We start from the raw sequence: 14561 nt of genomic DNA, 5'->3' as shown, positions 1-14561 counted from the left end.
TTTTTGAGGGTAAGGGAGCAAACAATAGTCTCTAGTCCTCTGATGTTCCACCATAGCATAGTAGACCTTCTTTTGGAAACTAGTATTTCACACTCGTTAATGGTTCTTTCCTGTCTTACAGTTTACAGGGCAAACACTTAAATATTATCTTATAACAAGGGATACAGATATTATAAGTGAGATTAATGCATGCAACAACTTACAAGCATTTCATAAAGTCTAAACACAATCTTATAATTCTAATTCCTATTTTAACAATACCAACACACAGATGAGCCAGACTTGCTCATATATTTGTCAGCAGTCAGCCTTGGCATGAGCTGGCACCTGGTCTGCCAGCGTCACAGTGTTAATTGCCCACTTTATTGTGAATCATATCCTACAGTGCTCAAAATCTTGTCCTTTCCACCAACAGAATATAAGACACACAAATGCTAAATGGTAAATTATAATGAACTCTTTCTTAATTAAAGTGTTGGGGTTAAATTCTGTTCCAATTGAAATCAATGGCAAAATTCCTATCCTATAGGATTTTATTCTGGGGCATTTCCAAACTGCCAGAATGTATCACCATTTCAGGATATGTCTTCTATCTAGTTTGCCAGGTGCCTGTTTTGTTTACTTGCTTGGATTATGTTCCAGTATTTATTGATGCTAAAGGTCTGAAATGATGCTATACCATTAGTGATAAAGTTCTAGGAATATTTGAATAATACATGGAAAAGGAGTAGCAGCATTTGTTTAATATGTTAAATCTAATATCAGATTTGTTTGTTCAGTGGAATTGTCTGCCATACTATAATTTCTATAAGAACTGGTTAACTTTGTAAGGTTTTCTGAACATCCAGAGTTTTGTGAATGTGGCCAGAACATTCATCTCAGAGTGGGAAGATATTTTATGTTTGGGTTGTTGATTATAGAAAAGTATTTAAAATACTTTGTCAAATCAAGTCTGTTAGAGTGAAACATGCTATACTGTTCCTAAAACATGTACGTACTTACGCTTATACAGTTTTTGTAGATTCATACAAAGGCATAGCCTTTTTTAATTTCTTGTTAAATAAAGGACCGCTCCACACCAGAACTGATTATAGAGTACCTAGTAAAATAATACCCCAACTTGCTTGAGGTTTGTAGTCACTGCTATTGTACTTATAAGTAATAACAATAGAGTTGGAAATAATTTATACAACAGATTTAGCCCGTCTTTCTATTTGTGAACAGATTTTAATTTTTACAAATTTATTTATTATTCAAAATTTGACTAAAGGCTTATGCAGACATATTTCAGCCTATGTTTTACATATGAACAATAGTTGAATAAACTGAATACTTGATTTCCTATTTGATATGTGTGATTGGTCACCTAAGTCACATGGTATTGTTTGTTTCCTTACCAAATGACTTCTAAATTCAAAAAAGCTTTCAAGATGATCATGGGGCACACTTTTGATGTGAATCCTCATTTAGAATTTCTACAAGTATTTATGTATCAATATATAGCCAGATGAATGTTCACATTTTCACAAACATTTTGCAAACATAACTTGCTTCATGTGAATGTCTGTGAAAAATGAATAAAATGTGAGAACAGCCATCAAAAGCAAATTGATTGCTTTATGTTCATGAATCCTTTTTTGCAATATTTGTGAAGATTCTTTCCCTTACTACATAGGATGAGTAAGATATGATTGCCTCTATTCAATGGGTTGTTTGAACTTTCAATTCTAGGAATTATATTAAAAATCCTGATAGAAGAACAAGTGAAATCTCATTCTGACCACATTGTCCAGCTATGCCGGAAGACAGGAGGCACTGGATGTGGTTTTAAATGGGCTGAAACTTTATTCTTAAATATGTGGAAGTACCCTGCAGATAAATTTGTACAATGCAGGTGGTTCCATATAAACTTCCATATTCCAGGGGAGTGGCTGTCAGCCATTCCCCTTTCCAGTCCTGGTTCCATACCTCCTGCTGCTGAGACCCCACCATCCCTTCTTGTATAAGGGTTAAGGGGAGATAGAAAACGTGAGGTGGACTTCATCCCATACCAAGTATAGGAGCCCTGAACCCCCTTTCTCCTCCCCTTTAAAGGATGCCTCATTTAAATTCTTTACCAATTAATTTTATCTGATCACCGTATCCATTCCATACAGAGTACCTGCACTAGACATCTGCCACAAACTTACATAATGTGTTGCATCATTGTAACCTAACTCCCTTCCCCCATCTATACCCCACCAGGTCCATAACTCACTCTAGGGAAGGCAAGATACCAACCCTCGCCTCGACCAACGTGGCAGAGAGGGAAATTTCCTTCCCAAAGCCCCAAGAAAAGGGGCAACTAGTGTCATGTCGGCGGTGTATAATGACAAAAGCTGGTAATTATACTATGCTGTTGGGTGTGAGGGTGGGTGCTGCTAGTCTGGTCTAGGTTAAATAAGACTTTCCTGGAACTGTCCTGGGTATAATTCTGCCCTGTATCTGGTCAGCTGGGGAGGAAAGGGACAGCGTCCCTGTCCCCGCCCCCGCAACCTATTCTAGCTGTACGGCTTTCTGTCTCTTTACCTGGAATCCAACAATCCTCTCTGGGTGGGCAGAGGCCTTAAAGGGGCAATGACCCCCTTCCTAGCAGCCTGCTGGACAAGCCCCATCCCTGCAGTTAAAAGGGGGAACTCACTTCCTCTATCCAGCTAGACCAAGGGCCCCATGGCTTAATATGCTGTGAGAACATTCCGGCTACTAGAAGTCTTTTGTCCCTTCATTGCTATGGACCCTAGTACAGAAAAGTACATAAGCAGATGCCTAACTTGAAGTATGACTACCCACGTGTTTAAATCAAGCGTGTGTTTAAGTACTTTTCTGAATCAGGGTATGATTTGGTATGACCAGCATTCTCTGTTCAGATAAGTGCAAGGACTGGACTAGTAGAAGTGATGCAGGTAGAGAATGAGGCAAATTGACAGAGCTGTGTTGGGAAGCTTCTGAATACCGCAATGCTATTCATCCTTCACTTTCATTAACACCAATTTCATCCCATTTTTAAAGTTAAAAATGTCATTTTTAACAGTTGCAATGTAAAATTTTTGCTTAGCAATGTAAAGTCAATTTGAAATTAAACTGCTTACCTATTTATCCAGACGTCTGTGCTTCATGCTGGCTGTTACTCATTAGATAAGTATACTATTGTTAGGGGAAGTAAGGCCTCCGCAAAAAGGAAAAAAAAAAGTTTACAAAATTCTGAGCTATCAAAAGGTTAACATTTATTTCTGTAGCAATTGGCAGCAAACAATAAGGAACTAAACAAACATTGAGATAAAATTTTCACCACTTTTCTGTATTTCTCCCTACAGCATAGAGGCATTTTATTTAAGAAAATTATTCAATTTGAGATTCTAATGGAAACAGTACAGTGCTAAGATGTAGATGAATCTGATGCAGACACTAATGTGAATGTAAACAAATTTGGTAGATAGACAGATTTTTTTAGTGCAGGAACGAGAGAGAATTCAGTCAGTAGTAGTGTGAAGTCATATGTACAAGATGCACAGTGACCATTCCTAATGTTCCGTAATAGTTTTGCTCATCATTTACATTTCACTAAAACACATACTTGTCCATCTTACTTACACATGAAATGTGATACTGACTGTAGGCTGCATATTGATTCCAGGCTGCTGGGTGTGATGCTCTGTAACATTACTAGTTACTGAAATGCAACAGACTTTAGGTACAATATTCCTGTATATTCTTCAGGAAGGTACTGCATCATACCAAGAAGATACATTTCTATTCATTTGTAACATTGAATATTTACTGCTTTTCTGTTGTTGATAACCTTATTACGAAATGCATAGTGGAGTGGGAAACTTTGTCATATATTGTCATCTTTTAATATTTGGATCTGCTAACACATTAAAGGTTCAATCCTGTAAGGGGCTGAGCATTTTGATCCCAGTTCAGCAAGGCACTTCAACACATGGTTAATGTTCAGCAAGTTATCAAACCCATTGACTCATAACTACTTACGTGCATAAACTGAAGCATGTGCATTAAGTGCTCATTTGGACCAAAGACAATCACTTTCCGTGAGTAAGTGCTAACTGTACAGTGTCATTTTTATCTCTATTGTTTTATTTATTTTTACTTTTAAAAATACATGCTTTATTTTGTAGTTCATATAAATACAGACTCACATACATGACTGGATATGGAAATACATAAATAAGTAAATCAATAAACAAAACAAAATAAAATAAAATAAAGTAATTCATGACAAGTTAGCACTTAAGAGATGGAGACTGACTTATCCTCAAGGGAAAAGGCTTTTATTTTTGACATCACAATGAATTAAGTGACCCTTTCTTTGTTAACTAGGGTTGAATAAAGCTAAAAGGGTTTCAAAGAACATTTCACAAATGCAGTCTGACTGATCTGAATCAGACACTCCAAAGTATAATACATCCTTATAATCAAAGGGACTTCAGGCTAGATGGTGCTACATTGGTTTAATTATGTACCATAGGCAGGTTAAAAAACTACCTAGAAAGAAGATCCTCTGTTTCTAATACACTTCTATATATTAACTGTGTTGACCTTTCCGTGTATATTTTGTTTCCTTTAGGCTGTGCTTTGGAGGTACAAGTTTTCCCAGCTTAAAGGGTCTTCAGATGATGGCAAGAGCAAAATTAAATTTTTGTTCCAAAATCCAGATACTAAGCAGATTGAAGCAAAGGTAAAAAAAAACCATTGTGTTATAAAGCCAGAAGTATATTAAAACTGGTTGACAACAGAACAACCAGGGAATGAGAGAATTAAGTTCAGTCTAATTTACTGATGCTGAGAGGATGTTCAGATTAATGTGATGTGTGAAATAAGTGAAAACACAGTAGATACTAAGCAGAGGTGTGTGAATAGGTGCACAGTGCAATTGGTTAGTTAGGAATTTTAGTATGTTAAAAGAGGGGGTTTTAATCTTTTATTTAAATTAAATCAATATGTATGTTTTGTGCATGATAGTCAGCTTACTTTTTTATCACAGAAAGAGAAAGCCAAGAGGCATGTCTCATCATCTTGAACTGATGTGTTCCCCACGTTACCATATCTTCATGCTACTCTCCATGAGCAGCAGCAATAATGTGTATTATGTTCCAAAGTACATGTGGACCAAAAGTAGTGATGGACTAAAACCCCTTTGAACTTTCTCAGGAGTGAAAGATATAGGGTGACTTCTAATCACCATATAAAAGCTTGTCATTACAGTTCTGGTTCCATGTCAGATTCAAAATTCAGAGATATTTGCTCTCCAGTTCTGGTTTTGATTCAAAGAAAATGAATGGAAATAGTAATACCTGTGAGACTTCTGCATAGGTTGGTGGATGCCTTGTGAGAATAAATGATAACACAAGATTTCTACCATCCCAAATAGTCTAACCCTTGTAGGATGAGCTGATCTCACAAGAATTCTGTAAGTTAGAATTGCCTTTGAATCTGAAACCTAACTGTGATTTGAATGAGAATCTCTAAACCTAATAAGAAAAGGAGTACTTGTGGCACCTTAGAGACTAACAAATATATTAGAGCATAAGCTTTCGTGAGCTACAGCTCACTTCATGGCTGCTACTCTGAAACCTGTCATTATGCAAGGCTCTAAACCTAATGTATATCTATATTGTATCCAAACAGCACATAATTAAACTTTTCTAGGCAGACCACTAAAGCCAATGGAGTTTCATCCTGCTATGCTGGAGCTGAATTGGCAAAATGAGTTTAAATAAGAATAGCACTCTGAATAATAATAAGAGATCTGAAAGGAAACAAAAAAATTAAATTACTGTATCTAGGAATTATGACATGATAAATTATGTTAGGAAAAAGACACTCTTTGGGATAGTTGTGAAATTAAGGAAAAAAACCTTGAGGTACGGTAGTCACAGTAAAAATCTAATCTTTTTCCCTACACTTTTCTTTCTTTTAGTAATGTGTATATTACATGATTATTGATACTATGAGTTACACCTATCTATTCAGTACCAAATCTTGTCCTCAGTTGTTCCGTGAAAGCTCCCAGTGAAATCATCAACAGTGAAGGGTGTCAGAATTCGTCCCTAAATACATTAGGGTTTTAATGTATTTTAAAGGGAGACATTTTCCTAATTATTATTTCCTTCAAATAATGTAGAAATAGGTAGAATTTGTTCTCTTAGCTAATAGGAAAGACAGCCCACCAACCCAATGTCATATGGTATTTTTCCTTTCAGCAAATAATTAGGAACTTTTATAATACTTCTAAGTAGCTACAGAGCAAAATTAACCACTCACTTTTTTATTATCTGTCTCTTACTGCTGTTCTAGTACCTTAGGGTCTTCTTTTACAACTACTTAAACTAATGATGCAATATTTCTTCAGAATTTCTAGGAATGTAAAGATGGTTCTTGCTTTTAGATGAACTAAAAATAACCATGTTGTGGATAAAGTTTAACAAATTATTTATTACAAAATGTGCATTTTGAAGGAATACCACAACTGGGCACTGAATATTTCTGTATGCCTACATTAAAATCATAGGGCCAGATTTTTAAAGGCAACTAAATCCCCCTGAAATCAGTGGTGCCTAAATACCTTTAAAAACTGGCCCATAATGTTTACCTATCTTTCTGATGGCCTCACAAAAATGCTATATGAGTGCTAAGTATTCCCAAAAGCTAGATTCTGCCATTCTTACACATATTGATATAGCTTCTCCTCCAAGCTGTGGCTCAAACATTCTCCCTGCTGCTTGCTACTTGGAGTGCTTTCTTCCTTCTCCTCAAGTGAGTCCTGGCTTTTTTGTGTGTGTGTATGTGGTGCCTCCACCCAAGATAACTCATCACTGTGCACAGGACACAAAAGGTCCTCTCCTGTCTCCCTGTTCTGGTGTCTGGGAAGGTCTCAGCTGGCTCTTGCTAGCCAGTGGTGGGTTGGATCTCTGCCACTCTGGATGCTGGTCTCTGAAGGGCTGGAACTGCCTGACCCATGCTCAGCAGTTCAAAGACTCCCTTTGTGGGGAAAGGCAGTTAATCAGAGACTCCCTGGGCTGTTCTGCCTCACTCAGCTCCCAAACACAAAGCTGAAGCAAAAAACTAGTCAGGCTGTCCCCTCCCACTGAGGTTCTGAGCCACTCCAGCTCATCATTGGCCCAGCAAACTGCTTGTCCATATTGTGCAATGCAGAAGTCTCTCTATTGGCTTCAGCAGGAGTTTCTAGTCCATTCTTCCCTCACCCCTGACTCTAAGCATACTGGGATATTAGAGAGCTCTGGTAGCCATTATTGTGTTTTTCATTGAGTAGGACACCTAGAGGTTCAGTCCATAGTTCCAGGAGCTGGGAAACTCCAAGTGGAGTTTACACTAAAAGTGCCTTTCTCTGCAATAAGTTCCACTGAAATCAGTGGGACTTCTCACAGTGTAAGATGTTACTCATGTGAATGAGGGTGACAGAATCCAGCCCTAATTTATTATCATTATCATTATATGTTATTAAAGCCCTTGTTGCTTCATAATGTTTTCACTTTATCATGTCTGCACATTCTCAATACAGCAAAATAGAAGAAAATGTCTGCTAGTTTTATTGTATTTATTTTCTCCTAATGATCAAAGCATAACATAGCTCATAGCATGAAGTTTATATTAAAGAATCCCTTTGTATTTCAGCACTGGCAGGCACTAAGGCATTTGTGTGGGGTAGAGTGAACAATTCCGGCTTGTTCATGTTTGAACTTGGCACTTACTTGAAGAAATGTAGATCATCGGACAGAGCTAGTCTCCAGCACAATTCAAAGTTTTTGTAAAGTGATGACTGTAAACTAAACTTACAGTTTAATAATTTTGAGCCAGATTCTTCCACCCCTTACTCATGTTAAAATATAACTTAGTCTGGCAATGGGCCCATCAAAATCAGCATGAGCAAAGGTGGCACAATCTGGCCCTCATTTTTTTTGTTGCTTACTGGGCTACAGAGCATGGTATTTGACTAGTTTAAGACTCAGGAAATGTTGATTAAATTTTCAGAAATGTTTATAAGTCTGTATTTCATGTACTATATGCAGACTTCATTAGAGTCAGAGCATGGGAATTCTCCACAGCATGTGTTAATGATTGTGTTGAATATTCCTTGCTATCATCACTTACTAAGGGCTAAATGGCCTGTTAGCACAGCCCTGCATTGTGGATGGTTCAGATCCACACCACCCCAGGAAGACCATAGGGAAACATTAAGCCTCAGACAGACCCAATGCCTCCTTGAACTCCCTGGCTGCATTGTTGAGGGAGTAGTTTGCCCTTTAAAGGGCACAGTTTACTTCCTCCTTTGTGGCTAGCCAGCCAGGTATACTGACCAGGTGGCCTGAGGGCAAGCCCACAACCTTGGAGTCCTTACCCACAACATTTGTTTCTCCCCACTCTGGCCTTCCCCTGCAGTAGTGAGGTAGCAAGGATAAGGTCTCCCCCACATCTTTGTACAATTAGTGGATCTGAGACAATCCTCTTCCCCCTCACTCCATGAAAGTATATGAAGAGTGAGGCAGCCTGCTAGAGCACACTTATACATAGATCTGAGCCTCATTTTTTCTCTCTCTCAGGCAGGATCCATCTCTGAGTCTCGCCTAATGTCACAAACAGGATGTGGTCATTTTTTCCCTCTTCATCCTGATTCCTTTTCACCTCCATGGCCTGAGAGGATAACATAGCCTAGTCAGAGACCTATGTGAAAGTGCTTGACATGAATCGTAGTGTGCAAGCCCTCACTACACCAAGACTGAGATTCACCTCACCCAAATGTGTCCTCAAACTTGCTTCACTCCATTGTAGGCATTGTTCCATGGGTCGTGAATCCTGACCTCACAGCTCTTTGAGCTGTGGCATATTGTACATATGTGGTAGCATCCTCTAGACCAGAAGCCAGAATCCCCCAGACCAGGAGCAGTTGTTGAGTCTAGATAGAGGAGAATTTCAGAGTGATTAACTGCTGGATATTGACCCAATACATGAATGAATTTGTTAATAATATTTTATACATACTCCCAGAGCTATGGGTGGGCATATTTTAAAGAAATCTAAATAACTATGCACTTTAAATTTTTGCACTATAGCCTGCTGTGTCCAGCAATTTTCCAATATTTTGGTGGACTATGTAGCACTATCACTGTTAGTGTTAGAAAAAGCTACAAAAACAATTTTCTGCCAGAAGATGTAGAACAGCACCCATTCATCAAAGTTAGCCTTATTTTTTTAACTGAATCATCCTGGAGTTTATATTCCTGCACGATAATGGAAAACCCTTCAGTGACACTGATACCTAATATTTTTATAATGCTGCTAGACTGTGTTTTTTATAGTGTATTTCATGCCTGACTTAACAAAATGCAAAATAGCATGCTCTGATGTCATGCATATCACTGTGTGCTATAGATTTAATTACAGCTTTAGCAGGTGTATTTCTTTTCACCTGGAAAAATCATTTAGCGTACATTTTAACATTTACATTACTCTGCACACATATCATGCAAATATGGCTTACTTTTATTTAGTGTCTCTGTACGGTAGCTTTTTCTTGGGCAGTTTGCTAGTTGTTTCTTGATAGTTTGTTTCTTGATAGTCCTTAGCAATTTTACTTTGAATAATCAATCCATTAATAGGTCAAATACTGGAGTGCTCATGGAGTCTTGCCTAGAAGAAGCCAGCCGCCCTTGATAGGCTGCAAGGCAAAGCCTAAGTGTTTCCTGATGAGAAAATCACTCAAGGGCAACATTAATCACAGATACCCTCCAGGGGCTCTGATTCCTAGTGACTATTTCCCAGCTGTCACTCAGCTGGAGAGACTGCACAGATCCAAGCAGCCAAACAGGATTTTCCTGAATAAGAGCTACAAAATAGAGCTGTCAGCTTGGGAAATTATGAAACAAAGGATTCTCTTTACTTTCTCCATTCCCTGAGAATCAGGAGATGAAACGAGGAAGAGAAACAAGGGCAGAGCTTACTCCTCTGTCTAAATTATAAATTTGTGGATGTGCATGCGCAGGTGGCTCCTTAGTGTTCCTGTTCTCCATTGCAAGAGCTTCCTGAGTGTTAATGCAGTCGCCGGGCTGCAGTAACCTCAAAAGGCACTGCATTTCTCAGTTTAATTCAGTTCTGTAAAGAAATGATGAACTAATACAATGGAGACAATTCTGATATTGTTTTCTGAGAAAAACAAAGTATTTAAAATAATATAAGAGACTCTGTTTTATTAGAGGTATGTCCAAAAAACACAGTACCATTTGCCATCCAAACTGAGACATTGACATTATGAGATTCTTTCCTCACCACACCTCGTTTCCATTTGAGGTTAATAAGCAAAGAAACATAAAGATTTCATAAACTACCACTCTGTGTGCCCTGACAGAATTAAATGGGATTGCATAGTTTGTAAATTAGAATAGATTTTGGACCTATATGATTCAGAGGTTTACTTTTAACACATACTGAGTAAATAATATGTACCTTACATTGTGCACTATAAAGTAAAAGCACAAATGTATAATGTTAATACAAAACTTCACATCATTCAACATTCAGATGGGGAATATACCCATTGAAATGCCTGCCATAGTGGTGGGGATAAAAAAAAGTTATACTATACTATACTATAGACTATCTTGGGGTTTTTGTGTGTATTCTGTCATTTGCCTTTGTGGCCACTATTATCCAAGCCTAGATTTTTACAATTATATTATACTTGTGAGTATATTTAGCAGAGGAGATAATCTACAATTAATACCACTTCTTCTGCATAGTTCGCAAAACAGAGACTGAGTAATATAACCTGTAGGAAATTTTATTTTATCTTTGTTTTGTTTTAACACCAATATTATAGATGTGCAAGTAAGACCACTTCAATGGCCCAAATTACTAATGGTGTACATGGTGGAAAGAGTTGCATCCAAACTTGCCAGTGATGAGTTTGGCCCTCTTTTTCAACATCCCTGTTTTAAAACTCTGTGACAGGGAAAAGGCCACTACCTAGGCCTGACCCTAATGGTTTAATGCTGCAGCCAATCATAGGCGCCAACTTTTCTTGGTGCTTGTGAGTACTGAGCCTCCCCTCGGCCCCGCCCCAACTCCACCCCTGCCCTCTCCCACCCCTGCCCTGCCCCCATTCGAACCTCTTTCCCAAAGTCCCCACCCCAACTCCATCCCTCCCTACCCCTATTGGACCCCTTCCCAAAATCCCCACCCCGGCTCCAGTCCCGCCTCTTCCCTGAGCACGCCACATTCCCCTTCCTCCCCCCTCCCTCCCAGCATTTGCCGTGTGAAACAGCTGTCTCGCAGCACAAGTGCTGGAAGCTAGGGAGAAAAGCGGAGACGCAGTGCACTCAGGGGAGGAGGTGGAGACGGGGTGGAGGCAAGCTGGGGCGGGAGCTGCCAGTGGTGCAGAGCACCCACCAATTTTTCCCCTGTGAGTGCTCCAGCCTCGGAGTACCCACGGAGTCAGCGCCTATGCAGCCAATTACTTCTTACCTATTAGCGGGAGCAGTGGAAACATAAAGGGCTACCTAGGAGGTAGCAGGGAGGGGGTCCAGCTGGAGCTCTGCCCACAGGTCTGTATGATGAGACTCATGGTTGTCATGCTGTCTTTGTTTTGCTACTGTTATTTTTGTTTGGACTCCTTATAAGTCCTCATAAAGGTGGCCCTAGAAAGAAGGGACTGTGATAATTAGGGTCCAGATACCTTGGGGGAGAATAGGGAGCCTGAACACCAAAGAATAAGCAATTGAAGAATAAGTAACTGATTGTATACGATATTACTGTGTTATAAAAGTGTATCAAATAAGGTGTTTTATGAAAGTTGGTGACGCACTGGTGATTAATATCATTGTGAAATGTTATGTAATATCACTATATGAGGAATTATGCATAGTCATTGATATTATTATGCTTTAAAGTCTGTGACCAAACAAAGAGAGAAACAGGTTTTCTCCCAGACAGGAGTGAAGGTATCTATCTACTGTCTCCAATGTAAATTTAGCATTATGGAAGCAAAACAAAGGAAGACTCTTTTATAGAGAAATCCACAGGGGGATGGGAAGTCAATAGGAAGGGAAGAACTGGGGGTCATCCTGACTCTGGGGACAAAACTTTAAGTATGGAATAGGGAACACAGCTGCTCAGATGGTAGGGGCAAGGGATACCTACCCTAGTAATACTGAGAGCATAATGTAGTAAAATCTAATTCCATGAGCAAATTATAGATAGAAAGAAAAGAGAGGTGTCATTTGATTTGTAAAAATCTACAAATAATAATTCCAGTGGTGTCACTCTCTGTGGCATGGCAATGGGGACTCACTGCTCCCCCCAGGTCCTCTGATTGGCAGAAATTTTGATAATACTATTTTGTCAGAAATGGATCAAGTTGGGTATCATTCAAAAGCCCTTTCTCCATGAACACAATGGTACCAAACATGACGAACATGGAACAATCATATGAAAATTGTTTAAGAAACAAACAATTGTTTGTTTTAAAATGTTTAAAAAATCAGCTTTTTTAAAATGATATTTTAACAAAGGGATGCATAGCCTATATAAAAGAGACATTGATCTTTGGTAATCCTAGGAAAGTTAGCCTGGACATATAGGACTGAAAACATGTATCAAGAAATCGTCAGTGTTGTATCCATCTATGGCATCACTACTACACATGTTGTCACAGTGATCCTCATCCAGGTTTGGTTTTCTTGATTGGAGCCCATAGATTGACGGTGCCTTGGATAATTCTTTGGGTTTTGAGGATTTCATATAAGTCATGACCCAACATATCCATTCGATTGACATCCTTAGCTGTCTCAACACTGAAGACTGCTTTTGTCATAATATCAATGAGCTCTTGTCCATCATATGCAAATGGGTTACCAGTGAATGTAAACTCATCCTGTAGATTTAAAATTGCCCCTCATTGGCATTTAATAGCACCTATTGAATCTAGGTGATGCCTTGTTACTTCTGGGGGATGTCATCTCAGCCATGCTTAATATTGCATTCAAAAGTCAATGGAGTTCTGGGGTTGTCAGAAAAAACTGAGAGAGAGGATTTGGATATTGTGTTGTGCCCACCAAAACCCCAGCAATTTTCATTTATCTTTTTTCAGGTTCTAGGGCTTTGTCAAAACCAAGTGCACAAAATGGAACTGGTAACCTTTTAATAACCCAATATCCTTTCTGAAATTCCTCCAATATTTCCTTTCTATAGACTTTTCTACACCTCTTATGCTAGTGAAGTACCAGGCAATCATTGCAGAATAGCTGATTACATCTAAAGCAAAAAAGTATTTCTTAAAACCTTCCAGTGCTGTGAGGTTCAAATCCCAATTAGCAGTCCCAACAGATCTCCTGAAATGGTTATTCTATGTCCTAGGTGTCCACATCATTTTCAGATATGTCATTCCTCTCTTCAGCTGAAGCCATGATCAAGGCCTTTCTTGCGGCTGGTCTGTATCACATTTTTGCACAAAAACCAGTTGAGGTCAAGGCTAATGAATGTAGAAAGATCTGCTATAGTCTATTTGACTGCTGCTTCATTGAAAACTGGATTTCTTGGCTTAAGAATTTTTAGACCTTTGTGGGAAAGTAAGTGAATCTTGAAGTCAGGAAGCCAGGAAGTCAGGAAGCTTCTTCAAGGAATAGTTCTTTGCTGGTCCAGACAGCACTTGAGGATTGGACTGGTCCCCTTTAGGATGCTCCTGATAGCTGACCATAACAATAGTATGAAGGGTACCTTTGCCATCTGCTGTATCTTCCAAGATATCTAAGTTAGCAGCAGCACAAAATGACAAGGTATACCATTGACAAGGTCTGGAGGAATGTACAACCCTTCATGCAGTGCCACCTAGTGAAGAACCTTTTTTTTTTTGTAATTTCAGTCTCCAGGCAGAATACTTTGTCATCATAGTCAATGGAGAAGCCAATGCTGTCCATCAGCTGCATGAGGAATTTGCTTCAGGTTTTGGAATGTATTGTTAAACTAACAGCCACTTAGAGAGAAATAGATTCCACGTACAGTGCACATTTGTCATGTATGTATTGGAAACCTGCCTTTCACTCAAGCACTCATACATGAGGCTTAGTGATAACGTGGAATCCTTGTGCTCCCCTTCCTTTCCATCATACTTGCCTGTGCTGAGGTCAATGCAATCACCAATACACCACTTAGAGAAGAAGTACAGGTCCTTTTCAGGTTTGGCATTAGCTATGGAACCCTGAAACTCCCACATACTGCAGGACAAAATGCTTTTCCATAAAAATGTAACAGCTGCAAACAGTCTTCATACTACTGTTGACATCAGCATGTTCTTCTGCTTTTGATGGTGACATATCTTTTTCAGTTTTTAAGGATATGTGCTATGATTGATTTCTGCAAATAGGATTGCTAAAAAGTATGTCTCTATCCCACAGTTCATCTTCAATAAGTGCCTTAAGAGCCTTTCTGTAGCGACTGGAGCATGGGCAGTCATGCCTAATAGTTAGTCAGGTGCCTGGAACCAGAGTCAGGGT

The 14561-nt window shown here is 39.0% G+C and overlaps 1 protein-coding gene across 2 annotated transcripts in view; it reads left to right on the top strand.

The window, feature by feature from the left end:
- SNTG1 (syntrophin gamma 1) overlaps positions 1-14561 on the top strand; it is a 578088-nt gene that overhangs the window by 549082 nt on the left and 14445 nt on the right. For both annotated transcript variants that reach the window (XM_043507881.1, XM_038390970.2), the window contains exon 17: positions 4625-4735. In XM_043507881.1, coding sequence (XP_043363816.1) covers positions 4625-4735 — 111 coding nt within the window. The remainder of the gene's footprint in view (positions 1-4624; positions 4736-14561) is intronic.

The sequence above is a fragment of the Dermochelys coriacea genome, chromosome 2, assembly GCF_009764565.3.
Source record: "Dermochelys coriacea isolate rDerCor1 chromosome 2, rDerCor1.pri.v4, whole genome shotgun sequence".
NCBI lineage: Eukaryota > Metazoa > Chordata > Testudines > Dermochelyidae > Dermochelys > Dermochelys coriacea.
This window is presented reverse-complemented; position numbering and strand designations above follow the sequence as displayed.